This window comes from Amblyomma mixtum, chromosome 5 (genome assembly GCF_055824585.1).
Source record: "Amblyomma mixtum isolate Tamu chromosome 5, ASM5582458v1, whole genome shotgun sequence".
NCBI classification, from domain to species: Eukaryota; Metazoa; Arthropoda; class Arachnida; order Ixodida; family Ixodidae; genus Amblyomma; species Amblyomma mixtum.
The window spans coordinates 27,052,957-27,072,590 of record NC_143016.1 but is presented as its reverse complement, the minus strand read 5'-3'; the positions used below and the strand labels follow the sequence as shown (position 1 = coordinate 27,072,590).

Sequence of the window (19,634 nt, the reverse complement as noted above, 5' to 3'; positions counted from 1 at the left end):
TGACTTGTATGAGTGTGTGTGAACAAGCATCCCACTTTTGTTTGGCGCAATGTTCTAATTGCCCCTTGAAAAATACTGGCTTTTAGCCTACAGATTGGCATTTTAGATTATCAGTCGATACCGGGTATAATGAACCCGAAGGGGTTTACGAAGTAGTTCAAGTATCGATAATTAGATATATATAAAAAACGCCATTAGATACACCTCTCTATAGCCTAGAAACAAGAATTCAGTGCACCGACGCTAGTGACTGGCTTCTTGCAGTGACGTGCCGCCCGTCGATGTTACTAGATGACATCACTATCAGTGCACTAGGACTGCTAATGTGTTAGCAGTATGCATTAGCAATATGCTATAAATGAAATAATCTCTAATAAAAATTAAGGACAGCTGGGCTTGCTCCTCCCCCTGGTTCTGCCATCCCTGGCTGTCAGCACAGATATCTTTTCATCAGGAGCACAGGGTCAGATATTGCTGCTCGTGGAAAGGTGTGAGTTTTGGCCCACCATTTGTGATTGAAAGCAAGCCACAAGAGAGGCAACAAAATGAACCATTGGGCACGGTTGGAAGCTTTGCTTGTGCTTAAAAAGCAGCCTAATTCCTCACAGTAATAATTCCTCAACATGCAACAACTATTTCAGGACAGTTGTCTGACTGGTTGCCAAATGCCGCCAGTGTTCTGGGGTACAGTAATAAAATGGGAGCTGGGGTATATCTGTTGTGGGGATAAACACAGCAGAAGGGCGACAGACAGCATGGCGCTGTCCAAATGGTCAATACTATGGTTTTCTTCTGGTCTGTTGTCCTCTTACCGTAAGTGTGTAATGTTAGCTCATTGCACCCGAATGCGAAGCTTCCATCCCTGTGTATTCTTGCTTCATTCCTGTGGCCTTGAACTCTTGAGGGCCCAGAGTGCATCCTCTGTTTCTGCGGAAGTGACTAGTGGGCAGCGTTGGATGAGCAGTGGCTGATCATGGCTGCTCTCGGCCACCATGTGTGCTGTCCAGGCCACAGTATGCCCTCGGCCAAGGAGGAGCCGGCGGAGGCCACCCCGGTGGTGCCCCCACCCTGGTGGGCTCCGGAGGCCCCCCCGGCCACCTTGGTGGGGGAGGCCCCCCCCAGGGCGGGGCGGCCCCGGGGGGCCCAGGGGGCCCGATCCCGGGCGGCGGCTATGGCGGGGGCGCGCCTGGTGCGGCCCCAGCTGGTGCGGCTGGCCTGATGGCTGGCTCCATGCACCACCAGCAGTTCATGGCCCTCAAGCAGCAGCAGCAGCAACACCAAGCGCCGCACCAGCAGCAGCAACACCAGCAGACAGCCGCACTGGTGGCCCAGCTGCAGCGACAGCTCTCGGGCAGCGGCCAAGTGCCACCCCAGCAGCAGCAGCAGCCACAGGGACCTCCGCAGCAGCACTCGGCATATCAGCACCCAGGGCCCTATTGAGGAGGCCTGCACACTACTGCTTCCGCATTGCAGCCGGCTCTGGTCAGAGAATTGGCGGTGATTGTAGCAGCACACCAACAGCAGCAGCAGCACTGTGCCTGATGGTCTTTAGGGTCATTCCAAGCAGCAGCAGCAGCAGCCCACTTCTGGCTAGCTCTCCAACAACAGCCACAGCTGCGGCCTTAGCTGTGGCTGCAGTCTGGAGATTTTTGATCGGAAGTACTTTTTCTGTCAGCAAATGGTGCCCGTAGCGAGGGCATGCTGCTAAGCCAGCTAGGATTCCTGTAGCAGCTTATCAGAGTTCTGCATCCTACTTAGGCTGTGTGTGATTCTTGCATTTTAGGAGTTTGGCCTCACTGCTAGTTTAAGGCATGTTCAAACCTACCTGTGGTCCCAAAATGTGTCACTGTGTCAGTACCATGATTTCTTCTCAGTTTTGGTTGATTCCTTTCTTCTGTCTGCACTGCAAAGCTGGGAGTGGAAACTCATACTGCAACAAATAACGAAGCAAACATCTTTGCCGATTCTGATGAATGGCTTCACAACCTGCAAAAGCTATATGTGCAGGCAAATGTAATGAGAAAGCAACAGTAAGCAGGGTTCTTAAGATGCCTGTCACTCCATACGTTTGAAGAATTATTGCATGACGGCTTTCATCAGACAGCTTCACTGAACTGTTCATAACTCAGAAAAATTTTCAGAAGTAGTGGTTTAGGGGCTTTGAAAAGGATTTGTTTTTTCGATTAGTTCTTCTGCTTTTCTAACCTTCATTTTGGTGTGCACAAATTGTTTAAGTTTCCCTTACCTGAAACAGCTTTCTGCTGTGTGAGACTGGCTCATTATATAGTTTTCCCTTTACAAGCAGAGTCATGTGTTGAATCCTGACACTTGAACTGCAGGAACTTTATCTAGCACGGACGTATCAAATAGGTGTGAACTTTGCTTTTCAGATGCGTTTCTGCCCAATAAGCAGACCAGGAGTGTAAGAAATAAAAATGTGGTGACTATTCTAGCTGTACAGTTGAACTCCTCTACAACGAAATTCTTGGAACCTGCAAAAAATTCGCCAAAATTTGCAGAGCCTGCAAAAAGTGGAGATTTCGAAGAGGATGAGGCAGAGGAGTGCATGTACCAATGACAAGTTGCAGGAGCTCAATTTCCAGACTGGGCTTTGCGGTGTTGAGCCGACCCTTGAAACTGAAGATCTGTTGTTAGCAACATTTTGCGACTCGTAAAATGTAAGGAAGTGAAATGCTAGGTAGCTTCGGCAACGAAAGAGTCAGGGCTACGGAGCATTTTGTGTGATGTTTGCAGTCCTTGCTTCAAAGAGGCGTGCCTTTTTTGTCCATTCACGGTTTTTATGCAGCCTCCCACTTGCTTGGCTGCCTCCTTTTTTGGTTTGGGAGGGAAGATTAGACTCTGATGAGTCCCTCGAACCACAACTGCTACTCAAGTTCGAGCAGCACGGAATGTGCAGTAACAGTTCGAATGCACTTTCGTTGTGGTGCATGATGTGGTCACTGGGTGCCGATCTGCAAGGAACATCCGTGACGCCATTTGAGGTGCATACACACTTTGGTGGTAGTTTTTAATGAGACCAAATGGGCTGTTAAACCCTGTAGGCATCTTTGGATATGCAAAAATGAACTAATCGGCTGCCTTGTTTGCTAAGTTCAGTTCTTAGAAACTTTGTTGAAGCAGAACTCCGCTTTGAAAAAAAGCTTGTTGTGGTAGGGAATTATTTTGAATTACCTTATATGGTTTGCTGACAGGGAACTGGAAATACTTCGTTGCAGCGAGGTTTGTCTCTAGTAGGTAAAACTGCACCAGCGCCCCAGTGCAGTGTCAGCACCGTAGCTGGCTTGCTAGCTCCACTCAGATAAGGAATCCCTTGCACTTGTGGAAGTTTCGAAACAGCATTGTAGCCACACAGTGTTGAGCGACCTAGATTTGGTTTATTTTAAATTTGAAGTTGTTCTGACACTTCAACTGCAGATATAGGAACCAGTCTCTACTGCATTTATTTTTCAACCAGAGCCACTATTTTTATTCTTGTTATGTTGTTCATGTTATGTTTATATTTTCCTTTTTTTTTGCAACATTGTTTCTTTTTTACATTGTTTCTGTTTTTTTTTTTCATACCCCTCATTGCTTTCTGACAATGCATGTGTGCTGGGAGGCAGTGTTTAGAAATGCCTTCTCTCATGCAACTTGTGCTCGGCTTGGCTCGGTCAAAACAGGGTCAGAATGGTACTGGTTCCAAGGCCTTTCTTTGAGCGCTTCCTGTGTGGCATTCTGCATTCTGAACTCTGCCGGCTTTGCGTGCCGGCCATTTGCTGCCAGCTTTTTGAGGGGTGGACTCCCCAATATGTTTGGCTTGGTCATTGCATCTTGCAAAATGAACTTGTGCTTTCGAACATATGTGCGACCCTGGAATTCAGTGTAACTGCTTCTGCTGCTTTCACGCAAGCTTTATGGAGATCAGAAGCATTTAGGTGGCTGTAATTCAAGCAGAACAGACTAGTGTGCTATTTTTCATAGTACCATTCCTGATGGATGCTTGTTTGCTTCTTTAATCACTGTTTGAGTTCCTCTTGCATAACGAGCATGGTCGCCTATCTTTCTGAATTCCTCTGTATTGTTCTTAGTATCGTTATCAGCATGCATATTTGCCACCATAATTTTTTTTTATTAGCGGTTTTGACTTTGCCTGGACTTGCAGCCTCAGACTGTGCTAAACCTGCATTGTTAGTGAGAGTTAGTGCATAGCATATAGCTTGCATCTGCTTCTGCAAGCTACTTTTGGTTTTTCTTAGCTTTTTTTGCTCATTGCTAATTAACACAGTGCTTGTTCTTTTGACAGCCTGTGAAAATCATTGTAAATGTTAAGAGATTGCTCTCAATCATGCCTGTACAGTAGATGTCATGTGTCGCTTGTAGATCAGACATACATGACGTATTCTAAATGACTTTACACAGTGTGTAATAACACGTGAGAAGCAAATATGCTTGTTTTTTTTTCTAGAACAAATTGCATCCGACTTGTATGACTCTTTTGCATGAAAATTAAAGCTTGACCTGTTGGATGTCTATTACCTGTACATATATTGACTGTGGTGGAATGAATGTGGAGATAAAAAGGAACACTTTTTTTTATATTATTATAGTTAGTGGTACCGAAATTGAAATGAGCGTTTTCCGGTAGTATGCATTTCTCTTTTTATTAGCTGAAATATTCCGTTACTTTGGTTGGAGACCGGGATCGTTAGCACATGACTACTGTGCAGTTTCACCAAACGTTCTTTAGTGATTTGAAAGATCAGCCAGCTGTTTCTGTGCTCAGGTGTATAATTGCAGCTGTTGTTGGAGCGCAGACTTCGGTCACTGACTTGTATGTGAGTTGACCATTTTCATGGAGTTGAGTGAGTGCAATCCACAAGCAGAACGTTTTGTGTGTGATTGTTTGAATGGATTTCTTTTATCTTATGCTGTACTCAACTGCTGGGATGGCTACTCTAATCGTACTGTGAGCAATTTTCCATTCTTTGATAGGTGTTCATGCTAGATCCATCATTGTAAGTTGAGAAAGGAGCTGGCAGGAAGCTTACCTGCACTTTCTATGCAGGAAATTTAATTTGCATGCTACTTTCACATAATGGAATGAAGTGTAAAGCAAAAGCAGTGTGTGATGACTGACACAGGTATTCTTATTATATGCATAGCACTTTATCATGGTGCAAAACAGTGGGAGTGACGGTTATTAATGTTTTCTCACTTTGACCATAGAGTTGCACTTTTACAGCTTTCTTTACTAAAGTTAAAATGAATGGCTGCTCTTTTTGATGGCTTCTGTATTTTGTTACTTGACGAACAATCGGCACACATCTGGTGCATTGTTGTGGATGCTGCTGACAAGGGCTGCATAGTTTCCACAGCCTGCAAGAACATTAGCATGTTGTGGACTGCTTGCTGCTTAGGTGGTGTAGAAAGTTTTGTGTTTTATTACTAATTCATTGGGCATACACTCTTCTTTTGCTACTGATGGCCTTGTGGGCTGCCTCTGCTTTGAGCAGGCTATTGACAAGTTTGCTGTTTCACCACAGTTACACGTCTTCTCATTGTTGTGGGCATTCATTTTCACTTTTATTTAATTATCTCAACCTTAACCCCTTGACTGCGAAGTCTATATTTTTTTTTACCTTGCCAGTGACACTCTGGGGGAATCTTTTTGCTGAAAATGAGCACGGCAGTTTGTTCTGCAAAACGAATAGAACCCACTTCTTATATTTTTGGAACTTGTGACATTTTTATTATGACATCTCAAAGTGAAATTCTCTTGTTCCTCAAATGGTTTTCTTTGTGTGATACCTTTAAGCAAGGTTCAACACAAAATGGGACTTGTGCTGCTTTCGAGCATCCATGCTGCATTCTGTCAACAATAATATTACAATCAGAACTAGACTTATTTAAATGTAGTTCACATAAGTTTCAGTAGGTAGAAGCGGTATTTTGAGCTGTATTTTAGGAGCATCAGAAATGAACATTTAAAAATTCTTCACAGTTAAGGGGTTAAAAGTGCATGCCTTTTGCAGCAATGCTTTATCTTCATAATTCATTTTGTTGTGTTCTTTGTTAAGTCATTTTCTTTTGTGTGTGTGTTTCACGCTTTCTCTAGTGCATTGGATCAGCCTGCAAAAAGTTGGGACACTATGTGAGGTCATTATCACCTTACTCTTCTGTTATAGCCTTCCTGTCTTTTCCCTACCCTTAGTTTCATGACGCACCTAAACGCTGTACATGACACTGGCATTTTATCCAGTTTTCAGTTTTTGGTGTGTGATTTTGGAATTTCAAAGCGTTATTCTGTATATACAACTTTATTTTTGGTGTACTATGCTGAGTTTATTAAGGCACTTGCTCTGGTAGTACCTGCCCTCTTGGTGGCACACATGCTGGATACAGGAGCCTCCAATTCATGGAACAGTCAGGAGTGAAAGTTTACGGGCTGTGGGTATGTGGAAGGAAAGCTAAAGCTATTTTGGGAGTCAAGTAAGCAAATGGTGTGAAATACTTGCAGCAGTGATGGGACTTGCTCGCTTAATTATTTTGGTGTCAGTAACAGGCGACTGGGTCACTTTGCAGTGCTGCAGTGAATTTGTTCCTGAGCACATGCATTCAATGAATTTTTACTGGTCACTGGACTTTCATGACACCTGCACATAGCTGTTGCTGTTTGTTTTACAAATTGTGCAGTGCCCGCAGCATTCTCTCATCATGTATTTATTTTTTTTTACTTTCATTTCTTATGACCGCACTGCTGTTATGTTGGAGGTGGTTGTCTGTATATGAGCATTTCGTCTATGAGGTTGTATCGAGAGGGAAAGTGCTGCTTTAAAAACCTTCACTGTTAAATTATTTGTTGTGGTTGAGGCCATGTAAATAGTGTCAAAAGAATGTCTGTAAACAATAAACTGAAGTGTGCACAGAATGCGTGTGGAGTCTTTTATTAAGTTTGGAATTTACACCTTTGTGGTTCATTTTACAGAAATGAAATCAACTGGTTTAGGTGATGGTACCACTGCTTTAGTATTTAGTTCTGGGAACTTTGGACTCTCACAGCAGTGGATTATTGGCTACATATTTAATTCTAAGTTCACGCATTTGATCTACATTTGTGGTGACACACATTCATGGCAATGTTAAAATCTTGTTCTTCATTTTAAAGAGTATACATTGCCTTACTTGTGTAGCTTGATTAAAATTGGTGCTTTAGCTTTGAATCTTAGAACAGACCAGGTGACACAGGTCAAGCATGTGGTTTTTATTCTTAGTATTCATAGCATGGGACACTGTGATGGCTTGATTCCCCTGGTGGTCATCAAAATTGTGATATTTATTACTTAAATCTGCTCCAGAAATGCTGGTTTCGGTCTGACGTGTCAAAGTGTAGCAGTGGTTTTCAGTAAAGTATGCAGGCATCCAGATTGGACACTGCTTTTCTGATCAGTTGTGCATCCAGTTTTAATTCATTGTACTCAGGGAATGGATCCAAAACATGTCGTCTCTGAGTGTTGTAAGCTTTTAGCATTGGAAAAAAAAGGGAAAAGGAGCAGCTTAAGAGAACAAGACTAATAAGCATAACACCTAAGGAGAAACTTCCCATTTTTCTTCATCATGAAGGTGAGCAATAAACTGCGGAGACTGAGAAGGCAGCAAAAAATGATGGTTGATTTGCGTAATTAAGCCAAATGTGAATTGGTGGTTTGCTAGTCTTGTGGTGTAGTGTGCTAGTACTGTGGGGCCATTGTTTTTCATTGTTTTTACTGGTTAAACTTTGTTAAAGTGGTATATGAAGTGTATTCTGTATGCTTGTGTTTGTTTGCGTGGCATGGATGGAGTACAGTAGACGTAACATGAGACAGCGTTTATTACAATCATTCTGTGCTTGCATATGAGTCTTGGTTACACTTGAAGGTGCTCTGAAACACCTCCTGAGGGGAGTACATAAACTTTCACAATCACTATATTCTCTTGTCATAAACACCTGAGCCAAATAATACACTTTTGCATGTAGTGGAAAGCCCACAATTGCATGCAAAAGTTGGCGAGTCCTTTCCGTCGACTTTTTCATGCTTGCGCCCTCCTCCATCGCACAGTGCTGCGTAATTCTGTTGAGAGATGGCTATTGGTTAGAATCTTTCAGGTGCTACACAGCTACCACAACCGCGGCCAGAGAGCAGTGTCACTGCAGCAGGTCAGAAAGTTCCCCACTCCCGGGGAATTTCCGCAATGGGAGCACTGACCTTAGAGCGTCAGATAAGTGATGAGAGGAGAGGGATAGGCGTGAAGACGCTGAAATTAAAATTTTGACTACAGGTAACTCAACTTCTACGAAACGTATTTCAAAGATTCTTGCTGGAGGATGTTTGTGAAGCAGCATCCTTTAACATCCCTGGAATGCCGCACTTTTATTGGCAGCCCCGTTCAGAGCCCGGAATGGTTACGACGACTGTCTGTTGATCCGTAAAGTAATTATACTCACATCAAACATTGTAAATCACGGATTGTCTGAAACGACAAGGCTGCAACTTTTTCACTGCGTAGTAACCATATTTTCAGGTGTAACCAGATGCATTAATACACCTGGGCAGGTTGTCCACAACCTGGTGGGCAAAGGTGGGTCAGTTGGTGGTGGGTGTAGGTGAGCAGCCCTTAGCTAGGGGGGTGGATGGCACTTCTAAAAAGCAGCAGGCTTTCCCACTGCATCCTTGAATTCATTTAGCTGTTGCTTTTACAGTGACAGTTGTTAAAGGACGGTTCCTTGGGTTTGGCGTCACCGTGTGTATGGCCGGAGGGTGGCAACTATACTTCATCTAAGTAGTACCTGGCAGCACTACCAAAGCTACGATGAGTGCACAAGTGACGTTCCGATGCTGCAGAATGTAGTGCCAGTATATATACCGGATAACGAGCTTTAAAGTGCGCATGCAGCAAAAGCTATTTCATATCGAGCCCTAATAAACGCTGGCGTTACGCACGCTATTTCCAAAGTTTAGGGAGCGCGACTCTTGCGTACATTCATGCGTACGTTCAAACGTCGTTTGCAAAATGGCGGCCCCATCAAAGCAGGACCCTTCGCCTCGGAATGAATTCGTTGTTACCGCGGTTTTCAGCGCGTTCACTGCCAGTAAATCAGCAACTGGGCTCTTGCTTCGTCTAATCTCGCCTGTAACAAAAAATATGAGCGATAAATTCGCTTTATTTTTTTTTATTTACAGTGACCATTCTGCTGCTTCTAGTCCTAGGAGGAGCGTCGGTTTGTTGACAAAAATGGTTCCCATTCTAACAACCAGACAGCGCCACTGGGCTTCGGTTATCGTTGCGTCTCCTTTTGCTTACGCTGAACTAAAAATACGAATGTGCAATTGGTGTAATATCCCCCCAAAATACTTGCGTTTAGCATATCTAAGCGTGCATGCGCTTATGGTAAATAGAACGATTTAGTCTGTTTTCTAACCGAATCTGTGCACGCGGCGAGCGGGACGATGAGTCACAGAGGAACACATGCAACGCGTTCTCCTGATTGGCTGAAGAGGTCGAGCTCTTACCTTCCATAGCCCTGTAAGGAACTTATGGGATCGAGGAAGAGGGGGTTACCGCTGAAGGCGGAGAGTACGACGAGAGTGGAGGTATGTCGAGGGGCTTTAGGTATGTGGCGTGGCGTGCTCCATTTGCGGTGGCTGCTGCGAAACGCGCCGCCAGTGCTCAGCGGTGTGTTTATCTCCTTATGGGATTTACACAAAAGCACCAAAACGTGAGCACGTGAAGCACTGCATATGTGTACCTTTGCAGCCGGCTTCAGAGTGCACTGCAGTGAAGAGCATGCAGACACGTACAGACACGGAACAATGCCGGAGTAGGGCGTGAGTGGTGAACTTGCAAAATTATTTTCTTGCTTAAAACAAAAAGTGCCGCGATTAAATTTCCTGAAATATAAATGTAATTGATTGTTACTGCCCAGCTTACTACAATTATTTTTCTAGGACCACCTCGGTATGCAATTCACAGCTGAATATGCTGCAAAAATAAACTTTTCCCAACTTCATAATGTTTTTTTTTTTTCCCAATCTGACGCTGCTTGCGTTTTCTGATCTCTGAAACCTTTTTATTGACTTCTTTTCCTCTGGACAACTTGTAAAAATAGATAAAATCGCATTTAAAAATTTCAGTCCCACAGCTTTGTACCTTAATTCGTTATATATGCAAGTGTAACCAGAAACAAAAAGTAGTCCGCTGCTTAAACGTTTCTTGTTACGAAAACAAGAAGCTTATCAAAAAAAAAAAAATGATGAGCTCTAGAATTTTCCACAGTGTACGCGGGAACCGGTTGGTGATGGGCGGGTGAACAAAACGCCGAGGCTTTCGCTGCGCTTTCGGGACATAGAGATGGCGTCCGCTATGTCGTTGGTGAAAACTATGTATAGTTAAACATTAAGAAGCCCTTTTTATTTGGCTCTCGGAACTTCAGTTTATCTTTGCGCGCCTACACGAGATCACTGTCCAAAAGACGAACCTGTTTGGTTTATGGGGTTTAACGTCCCACAGTGACTTTGGCTGTGAGGGATGCCGTATAGTGGTGGGCTCCCGATAATTTCGACCGCCTGGGGTTCTTTAACGTGCACCGACACGGCAAAGTACACGGGACTGTAGCATTTCGCCTCCATCGAAATGCGACTGTCGCGGCTGGAATCGAACCTGCGTCTTCCGGTCGGCAGCTGAGCGCCAACCGCAAAGGTCAGTTGGCGTGGAATGAACCTTAACCATTTTTGTATCTTCTGGGAATGAAGCTCACCTGAGTGTGGTGAAGGAGCTGTACCGCTGAATGTTTTACTGCACAAAGCCAGAACGAAAAAAAAAAAAAGAACAGATGGTGAGGGGGGGGGGGGGGGGGGGGGGGCTTGGCACAATACCAGGTCATCGCTACTGACGCTTCAAGTGCTGCTTTCGGTAGCTGGAGGAGCCTTTGATGCATGTTGAGCTGTCTCTTGTTCGTATTTGCAGAGCTTTATTTGGGTAGATTGTTTCACGTCCAGCCTTTATCATAAACCATCTCATCTTCGTCCAGCTTCTCAAGCAGCCGTTCCACTCCGGTATAGTTTCTCGAGCCCCTCAAATAACGCTATGCGCACGTGTCGTCTTGCCTTTCTGACCTAATCACTCAAGCTTGATCTCGTGAAGCCTCACTTCCCTCGGATTTCCTTAGCCTTGCACTCCCGGCTCTCAGCCGCGAAAAGCGAACAATGTGAAAAACGAATTAAGGGCTGCTATCACCGGCGAAATCCTGCCTGAAAAGGCAGGCGTGGCTCGGGGCTGATTGATATTTTGTGCTGTAAATTATTGCTTTGATCTCCCTGAGGTACACGCCCAGTCGGCGCCCTTGAACAAAGGAGGTAGCGTGTCATTTTCTTTTTTCGGCATCCGGGCCCGCCTGGCTTTGCGCTTTTTTCTTTTGTCACATTTATGTTCACTGGTTCTTGTTTATATCTCCTCGCTAAATATTGAATTCCGCTGTAACCATATCTGTAGCAAGATAGTTCACGTTGCTATAGTGCTACAGAAGTCTGCGGGGATAGAGTGGCCGCAGCTGGCATATGACAGGGTTAATGGAGTGATATGCGAGAGGCATTTGCCCCGCAGTAGGCGTATCAGGTTGATGATGATGATCAGTGCGCGTCACCTGAGCGCGCCGTAAAGCTCATCGCCGAAGAGAAGCAGGCAGCGAAAGTCCGTGAGTACAATTGTTCCACAAGAGTATTTATCTTTAAAATAATGGGCGCAAGCATGTGTGCTACGCGCTTATGTAAATGAGGCTATTATGCGCTCGTCGGTTTGAGAAGCTCGGATGAGCGCAGATTCTTTTGTACGTTGCTTTAGTATTTGCGTGCTGAGCCCGCATGCTTTTCCAGCTTTTCTAGTCTAAGACTTTTATTCCACGATGTGCCAACGTGTGTGTCAAGTTGCGGGTGGAACTGTTTGCTACTACAAGTAGCAAAGATGTTTGCTCAATCTGAAGATCCCTTTTTGCACACCAGCAGTATTGCCCGCCGAGGCCACGTCTGATTCTTCGTGTAAGGAATGATCCTTACACGCAGTGGCCTGCTTTCACCTGCAGCCTTTTAATCCTTGAAACGCATGGTCCATTCAGAGCTATAAAGCCTCTCATTGCCCGTGCCTTCGTTCAAACATTTATAGTGATCTTCATATTGGTGCAAACTGCTCGTAGTCTCTACTGAAGCCTGCTCGTCTCCGCGCCGCAAAACTGGCCTCTGAACCGATGGCTGGGCCAGCTAATCTTATGAATTGAAACTGCACAACTCGCTATACTCATTCCAGCTATGGTTATTATCTCGCAGCATGAAAAAGAAAACTGAAGTAATTGTTCGCATTGGTCCGCCTTTATTTATTTATTTATTTATTTATTTAGCAATACTGTAAGCCTTTGACAGGCCTATACAGGCAGTGGGTTACAAAGGTATTCACAATGTACAACACTTTGTAAAATATATTAACACTAGAACTTGTTATCTAAAACAGAACATCATTCCAACCAAAATCAAACGGTAGAAAAGAGCAGGAAAAAAAAGAAAAAAGAATAAAAAAACTTCCGCTTTATGGCACTGGGTGAAACAAGTGAAACAAAGATTCTACCTTATTGACAAAGCTAGACACAGAATCGTCGTCAACAACATCCCCTGGCAATGAATTCCAAATCTCTACGGACGACGGAAAAAAAGAAAACTTAAAAGTATTGCACCGTGTGACGTATGGCCGGATGTGCTTATCATGATTTTTTCGTTTAGTGTGACGGTGTGGTGGCTGCAGATACTGATCTTTGTTGATACGCAGCGACCCATGGTAAAGCATGAAAAGAAACTTCATGGCGGCAACGCGACGCCTGCTCGCAAGTGTGGGAATGCCTGCTTGTGTTCTAAGAGCACTGACACTTTCAAACCGGGAGTACTTCGAGTAGATAAATCGTAGTGCTTTATTTTGCACCCTTTCCAAGGAATCTGTCAGGTACTGTTGATGCGGGTTCCAGACTATGCTACCATATTCCAGAATTGGTCGGACTAGAGTTTTGTAGGCTTTAAGTTTTACTTCAGGAGGAGCCTTGCCTAATTTTCTTCGTAAAAATCCTAGTGTTTTAAACGCTTTTGCACAGGTGTTGTTAATATGTACATCCCATTTCATTGTGCGTGTAAGTGTTACCCCTAAATACTTAACAGTGTCTGTTTGGCTGAGAACGGACCCCCCTAATGTGTAGCTAAACCTTAACAACGATTTTTTATGACTTACACTTAAATACTTAGTTTTTTCTGCGTTTATTTTCATGCCCCACGTTTCGCACCAGAGAGCAATGTTATTTAATGACATATTGAGTTTCCATTGATCCTCAACTCCCCGCACGACTGTGTAAATCACACAGTCGTCAGCAAAAAGCCTGATTTTCACCCCACCGACAATACAAGAGCTAACATCATTAATATATATAAGGAATAATAAAGGTCCCAGGACGGATCCCTGCGGTACACCTGAAACTACTTCGAGGTTCTCCGATTCATTATTATTTATAACCACATATTGGGTGCGATTTGACAGATAAGCTTCTATCCATGCTATTACTTCCGAATTAATGCCAAGGAGCTTTAGTTTGTGAATTAATTTACAGTGCACAACACGGTCATACGCCTTAGAAAAATCAATAAAAATGCTGTCAACTTGTTCTCGGGAATTGATTGCTCTCGTGAAGTCATGCGTTATTTCTAATAATTGCGTGACTGTGGACAGCCCTTTTCGGAAACCGTGTTGGGTCGGATTCAATAAGTTGTTTTCTTCCAAGTAACTCATAATTGCTTTGTTAATAATGTGCTCCATAAGCTTGCAACAACCACTTGTAAGCGATATTGGTCTGTAGTTGTCAACTACTAATTTGTTTCCGTGTTTATGAATGGGTATTATTTTCGTGCGAAGCCAGTCAGCAGGGAGCGTGGCAGTTTTCAGTGACTCGATGAATATAGTATGCAGGAAAGGGGATATCTGCTGCGCATATCGGTTCAAAAACAGATTTGGGATACTATCTGGGCCGGATTATTTTTTCGTGTCAACCTGCAGAAGTAAGTTTAGCACGCCTTCCTCAGTTATTATTATCTCGGGCATCAGAGAATCAAAAGTTGTCTCAGCTATGCTTACCGCATTTGTTCGCGTGAAAACTGATTGGAAGTACGTGTTGAAGGAATTGGCTATTTCGTGTTCGTCCTCGACGACTATGCCAGCAATTTCTAATTTTCTGGTGTGGTCTCTTGGTTCCGCCAAATATCGCCAGAATTTCTGCGGTTGTGTTTTCAAGAAATTTGCTAATGTGTCGGTAAAAAATAACCTCCTTGCTGCCCTGATCTCCAACCTCAGTTGACTTGACAGCGCAACCACCTCTAATCTATTGCCTTTTCTTTTTCTCTTTCTACGCAATTTTCTTTTCAGGTGAATTATAGAACGTGTTAACCACGGAGCTTTGCGTTTAATTCTTTTCTGTCTTGTCGGAATGAAGTTGGATTCGCAGTGCGCAATCGCATTCTTTAGTTTTACCCACAGGCTGTTTACGGGCACTGGTCCTCGGGATTCTCCGGTTGAAAAATCATCTAGCGCTATGTCAAGGAAGTCTATTACACTCTCATCTTCAGCCTTGCTGTAGTCTTTCACTGCTTTGATCGAAGAACTTTTACGGCGTTTGTTACCCGCGCTGAAGTTACAGCATGTTAATACAAGCATCTTGTGATCAGAGATACCTTCTTCTATTGTTATTACTGGATTTAATGATTCTGACAAGAAGGCAAGATCAAGAATTGCGTGGGAGTTTCCTTGCACTCGAGTAGGTTCTTAACAATTTGTGTCAATGAGAGACTGAACATTATATCTAGGAGCCGCTCACAGCTACGCACTTCTTTATTTCCAATCCTCATTGTATCCCAATCAATTCCCGAAAGGTTGAAATCCCCACTTATCAACAGTTTAGTCCGGTCGTTGACTTTGCTATGTAAGAAGTCATGCATTTGCGTAAGATAATCTTCAGTCTCCCCAGGACGTCTGTATATGGCACCTATTAATATCGAAGATTCGTTAAATCTTAAATTGCACCAAGTACTTTCATGATTAGCTATTCCGGGGTCTTGGTGGAATGTCAGACTTTGTTTAATGGCAATCGCCACCCCGCCTCCACGGCCATCACGATCTGAACGAAGTAGCGAGTAGGAGGGAGAGATTATTTCATGATCGTCTATACTGGAATGCAACCATGTTTCTGTGATTATGACCACATCGGGGGAATACAACAGAAAAAGTTCTTCTAATTTTTCAGTTTTATTGACAATGCTTCTGGCATTAAAGCTTAAAATTGTAAGTTGTGCTGTAGTATTCTTGTGTCAGTCCTGCTCACTTGTATTGCCGTTGACAGTGTTTTGTTTTCGATTCACTAGAATTCGCTTGTTTTCTGTGTCGTCCCACACATACATATCATCATTAACCTTGAGTTTGTTAAACACTAGGGCTACCTTATCGCCTTTCGAGCGCTCGATTTTAGATGATTCCCACAACTTGCGACGCGTTTCTCGGACACTTGCCGAGAAATCCTCTGATATCGATATTGCACTGTCTTTCAACTTGAAGCAATTCCGCAATACTTCCATCTTTTCGGCAAAATCGTAAAATCGCAGGATAACTGGTCGTTCACGACGGGCATTTTTAGAACCAATTCGGTGAATTCGTTCTACAGAACGGACCTCGATGCCCAGAATGTCTTTAAATGTCTCTTCTATGACTGCTTGTTCCAGTGCTGCTCTGTCTTCTTTAGCGCCTTCCTTTAAACCGAAGATGACCAAGTTATTCCTTCGACTACGATTCTCTAGATCGTCGATTTTCCTGTTTACATGTGTAAATTCTTTTTCCATGTCGCTGACTGCTTTCACGCATTCCTTTACCCTTTCATGGTCTTCCCTCAATGTGGCGAGTGATGCTTCCATTTCGGTCAGCCTACGCTCCACACATTGCAAGCCATTTTGTAATTTGTGACGCCCTAATCTCTGACACCATAGCGTGTATCTCATCCAATTTATCCGGACCGGGGTTCTCCTCTACGTCACCGCTGAGCTTCAGCAACAATTTGGCTACACAGAGCATTTCACAGCAACAGCACAACAAGCACTGCGGGCTCGGCAGCACAACAAGACCAACGCAATTGCTCTTTACAGATTTGACATTGGACCATTTGTCACTAACCTGAAGAACGAAGAGCACACAATTTAGCATCGTGCGCCGATCGGTGCCGCCGAGCCCACTGAGTCGTCCGCTGTGCTGGCTCTTTCTTTTAAAGGCTTCCCACGAAGTCCCGGATGACGCAGGTGTCCCGGATGTCGCACCGAAATCGTGATCCAGCCGGGGGATATCGTCCACGTGCTACTGCGTTGTCGGCTTTAGTGCCAGCATGATGACCGGGCGGAACATTGCAGCGTGTCCTGTTGAAGTTGGCAAAGTGTATCGGCCCGAGGGTGGTGGAAAGATGCCATCGCCGGGTGAGCCTACCGCCAGGAATACCTGAAGAACGAAGAGCACACAATTTAGCATCGTGCGCCGATCGGTGCCGCCGAGCCCACTGAGTCGTCCGCTGTGCTGGCTCTTTCTTTTAAAGGCTTCCCACGAAGTCCCGGATGACGCAGGTGTCCCGGATGTCGCACCGAAATCGTGATCCAGCCGGGGGATATCGTCCACGTGCTTCTGCGTTGTCGGCTTTAGTGCCAGCATGATGACCGGGCGGAACATTGCAGCGTGTCCTGTTGAAGTTGGCAAAGTGTATCGGCCCGAGGGTGGTGGAAAGATGCCATCGCCGGGTGAGCCTACCGCCAGGAATACCTGAAGAACGAAGAGCACACAATTTAGCATCGTGCGCCGATCGGTGCCGCCGAGCCCACTCCATTCGATATTCCATTCGATAGAATCCACATATGTAAAAGAGCTGCTTGTGGTGTCTCATCTACATGGTAGAGTAAATGAGTGGTAATTGTACAACTCTAGCTGTTAGCGGAGCAGTGTGGCGATTTCGCGTCGTCCGAACCCGCGCGTCATGACGTCACCATCACGCGACGGCGCGCCTCGATCGCTTTCGTGACAGACGGGTCGCCGGAAACGGTGGATGACGTTGATGGGTAGATGAATTAATGAAAAACTTTGGGGCGCGGTACCAGCGGGTAACCCCCTCTCCCCTTCTCATCCGATAAAGACAAACAGTACGAGTTGCACGCCCGTGGAGCGGAGCGAGAGTGTCAGTGGCGGAAACCTCCTTGAAGTTTGAGCTCGCGATGCCGAAGACAACGGAGCTGGGATCAGGAAGCGCGGACAATCCGCGCCGGATGCAAGAGAGAGACGAACCACGCACGATATGGTGCTACTCCGACTCTTGAGCGTCAGTTTAGAGCCAACCCTTTCGGCTTATTTCCGTACGTGTTCATTCAGTAACAGACTTTCAAAGATCCTGAGAATTTCAATGGTAGCTGTTTGCTTAACCATTTCAATCATCGGTAACATCGTAAGGCGGCGGCGTTCAAGTGACCAGCTATCGTCGAAATTTGCACACTCTTTTATGGTTCCTTAGAAATTTTGTTTTTGTTTGGGGCTGTCCTCGATGATGCATAATGAGAGAATAGTTACCCGTTCATTGGTATCCACCCAATTAAGCGCAGCCATGCGGCTACAAAGGCATATGGTACAGCTTCCACAGAAACTTTGAAGTTAAAGTAGTCCTCTACGGTAGGTACAGAACGAATACGGTAGATTTGAGATTTCTCTACTCGCCTGACTTCAGTGAAACGTTCTCGATGACATCTTTTATTTAACGAGAACTGAGTTTTTCATCTTTCATCGTTTTTGCAAACTATAAAGTTGCAACGACGTTATAGTTCCCTTTACACAATAGCTAACTTCCGATTGGAATACACTGCACTCCGTGTTATTTGTAGAACCACTGAGTCGTTCTTTTATTTATTGAGTCCTGCGCATTTCTGCTCAGCATATTTAAGTGCACGTGTTGCTGTGAAGAATAAAAATAAAGGGGGAAAGGGAGTACGTCCGCTGAATTCTTGCGGCAATTGCTCTGCATTCCTCACACTATTGGGTATATGAATGTTGCGGTTCAATCTGACAAATAGAGCTGTCGTGCACCATTGCAGTCCTTCGCTTGATTAATGAAGTTCTGGAGGTTAAAGTGCGCCATGTACGTAGATGCGTCAGTCATCATGTGTTTATCTATTTAGTATGTATTGGCATTGCGGTGCTCAAAGGGGTGTCATTCTGTTGGTGTTGAACCCGTTACAAGTCGAAGTCGTCCAAAACGAAATAAAAAAAATGGGACCAATGCATGCTATTCAGTTCAAGCACGCTCAAGGGAGGCGCCATCGTCCTCCCTTTGGTAAGGATTGTGGCGGTGTATCAAGAACAAGGCGGGGCACTTGTCGTTTCCGAACTGGCAGCAGTACTGGAGCACGTCGTACTTGAAGTCGCTGCGGGCGAGAGGCATCGCCGGCTCGCTTGCGTTCGACCCGAGGTCCGACACGATCCCCTTGCAGATGCGCCGATTCAATGCAGACCACGCGGTGCGGTTCACGACGGCGGAGCGCGGCAGAGCTCGCGCCAGCCGCACGAAGTGCGTCCACGGCAACGTCTCGCGTTCCCGCGCCAAGTAGGCCAACGACGCGAAGAACATGTCGAAAGTCCTGCAGAGAGACCCCCGTTTGCGAGAACTGTCAAACGAATTGCCAAACCGAAGCGAAGACGACACTTCATTTGAATGTACTGACGCTTTATGACCTAGCTATGTCGCGGGGGTCTTTGGACTGTAGCTTTCAGCTGAATAGCCGCAGTGCTTGTACAGACAAGCGATACCATCACGACCATCGTCATCATCATCAGTCTGACTACGCCCACTACAGGACAAGCTTCTCCCATATCTCTCCAGTTACATACAATTGCTAAACGAGCGTAGCAGCACAAAAGACGGGGACGAAAGAAAGAACACGGGACGTGCCTTCTCTTGGAATCCAGTCCGTTACCCTTAGCGACCGTTGGCTATCTTGCCTTCGCATTACATGCTCTACCCAAGCTCATTTCTTCTTCTGGATTTCGACGATAGGATGTCATTAACCCGCGTTTGTTCCCTCACCCACTCTGCTTTCTGTTGCACCAACCATTTACCTTTCCACAGCTCGCTGCGTTGTCCTCATTTGAACCCTTTTCGTTAGTTTCCACGTTTTTGCCCCACAGGTGAGTACCAGTAAGATGCAGCTGCCATATACTTGAGCGATATTTGAGCGATATTTGTAAACTGCCACTAATGATCTGAGAGTAACTGCCAAATGTGCTCCTCCCATTCGTATTCTTCTAATTACTTCACTCTCGTGATCCGAATCTGCGGTCATTACCTATCCAAAGTAGTCGTATTCCCTTAGCACTTCCAGCGCCTCGCTTCCAGTCGTAAACTGCTGTTCCCTACCGAGAGTGTTGAATATATAACTTATTATTAATAGCGTATTAATTGTTAGACCCACCGTTCTGCATGCCTGTCTTAGTCATTCATCATGATTTGAAATTCATCC

The 19,634-nt window shown here is 44.9% G+C and overlaps 1 protein-coding gene and 1 pseudogene across 10 annotated transcripts in view; one reads left to right on the top strand and one right to left on the bottom strand.

Moving 5' to 3' along the window:
- LOC149341580 (mediator of RNA polymerase II transcription subunit 12-like protein) overlaps positions 1-6,928 on the top strand; it is an 81,149-nt gene extending 74,221 nt beyond the window's left edge. For 8 of the 10 annotated variants that reach the window (XM_089543674.1, XM_089543670.1, XM_089543669.1 and 5 more), the window contains one exon: positions 1,008-6,928. In XM_089543674.1, coding sequence (XP_089399800.1) covers positions 1,008-1,440 — 433 coding nt within the window. In that variant the 3' untranslated portion in view covers positions 1,441-6,928. The remainder of the gene's footprint in view (positions 1-1,007) is intronic. The other 2 variants (XM_089543673.1, XM_089543672.1) reach the window with 1 other exon arrangement.
- Positions 6,929-14,905: 7,977 nt separating this feature from the next.
- LOC149341579 (uncharacterized) lies at positions 14,906-16,965 on the bottom strand (annotated as a pseudogene).
- Positions 16,966-19,634: the final 2,669 nt, after the last annotated feature.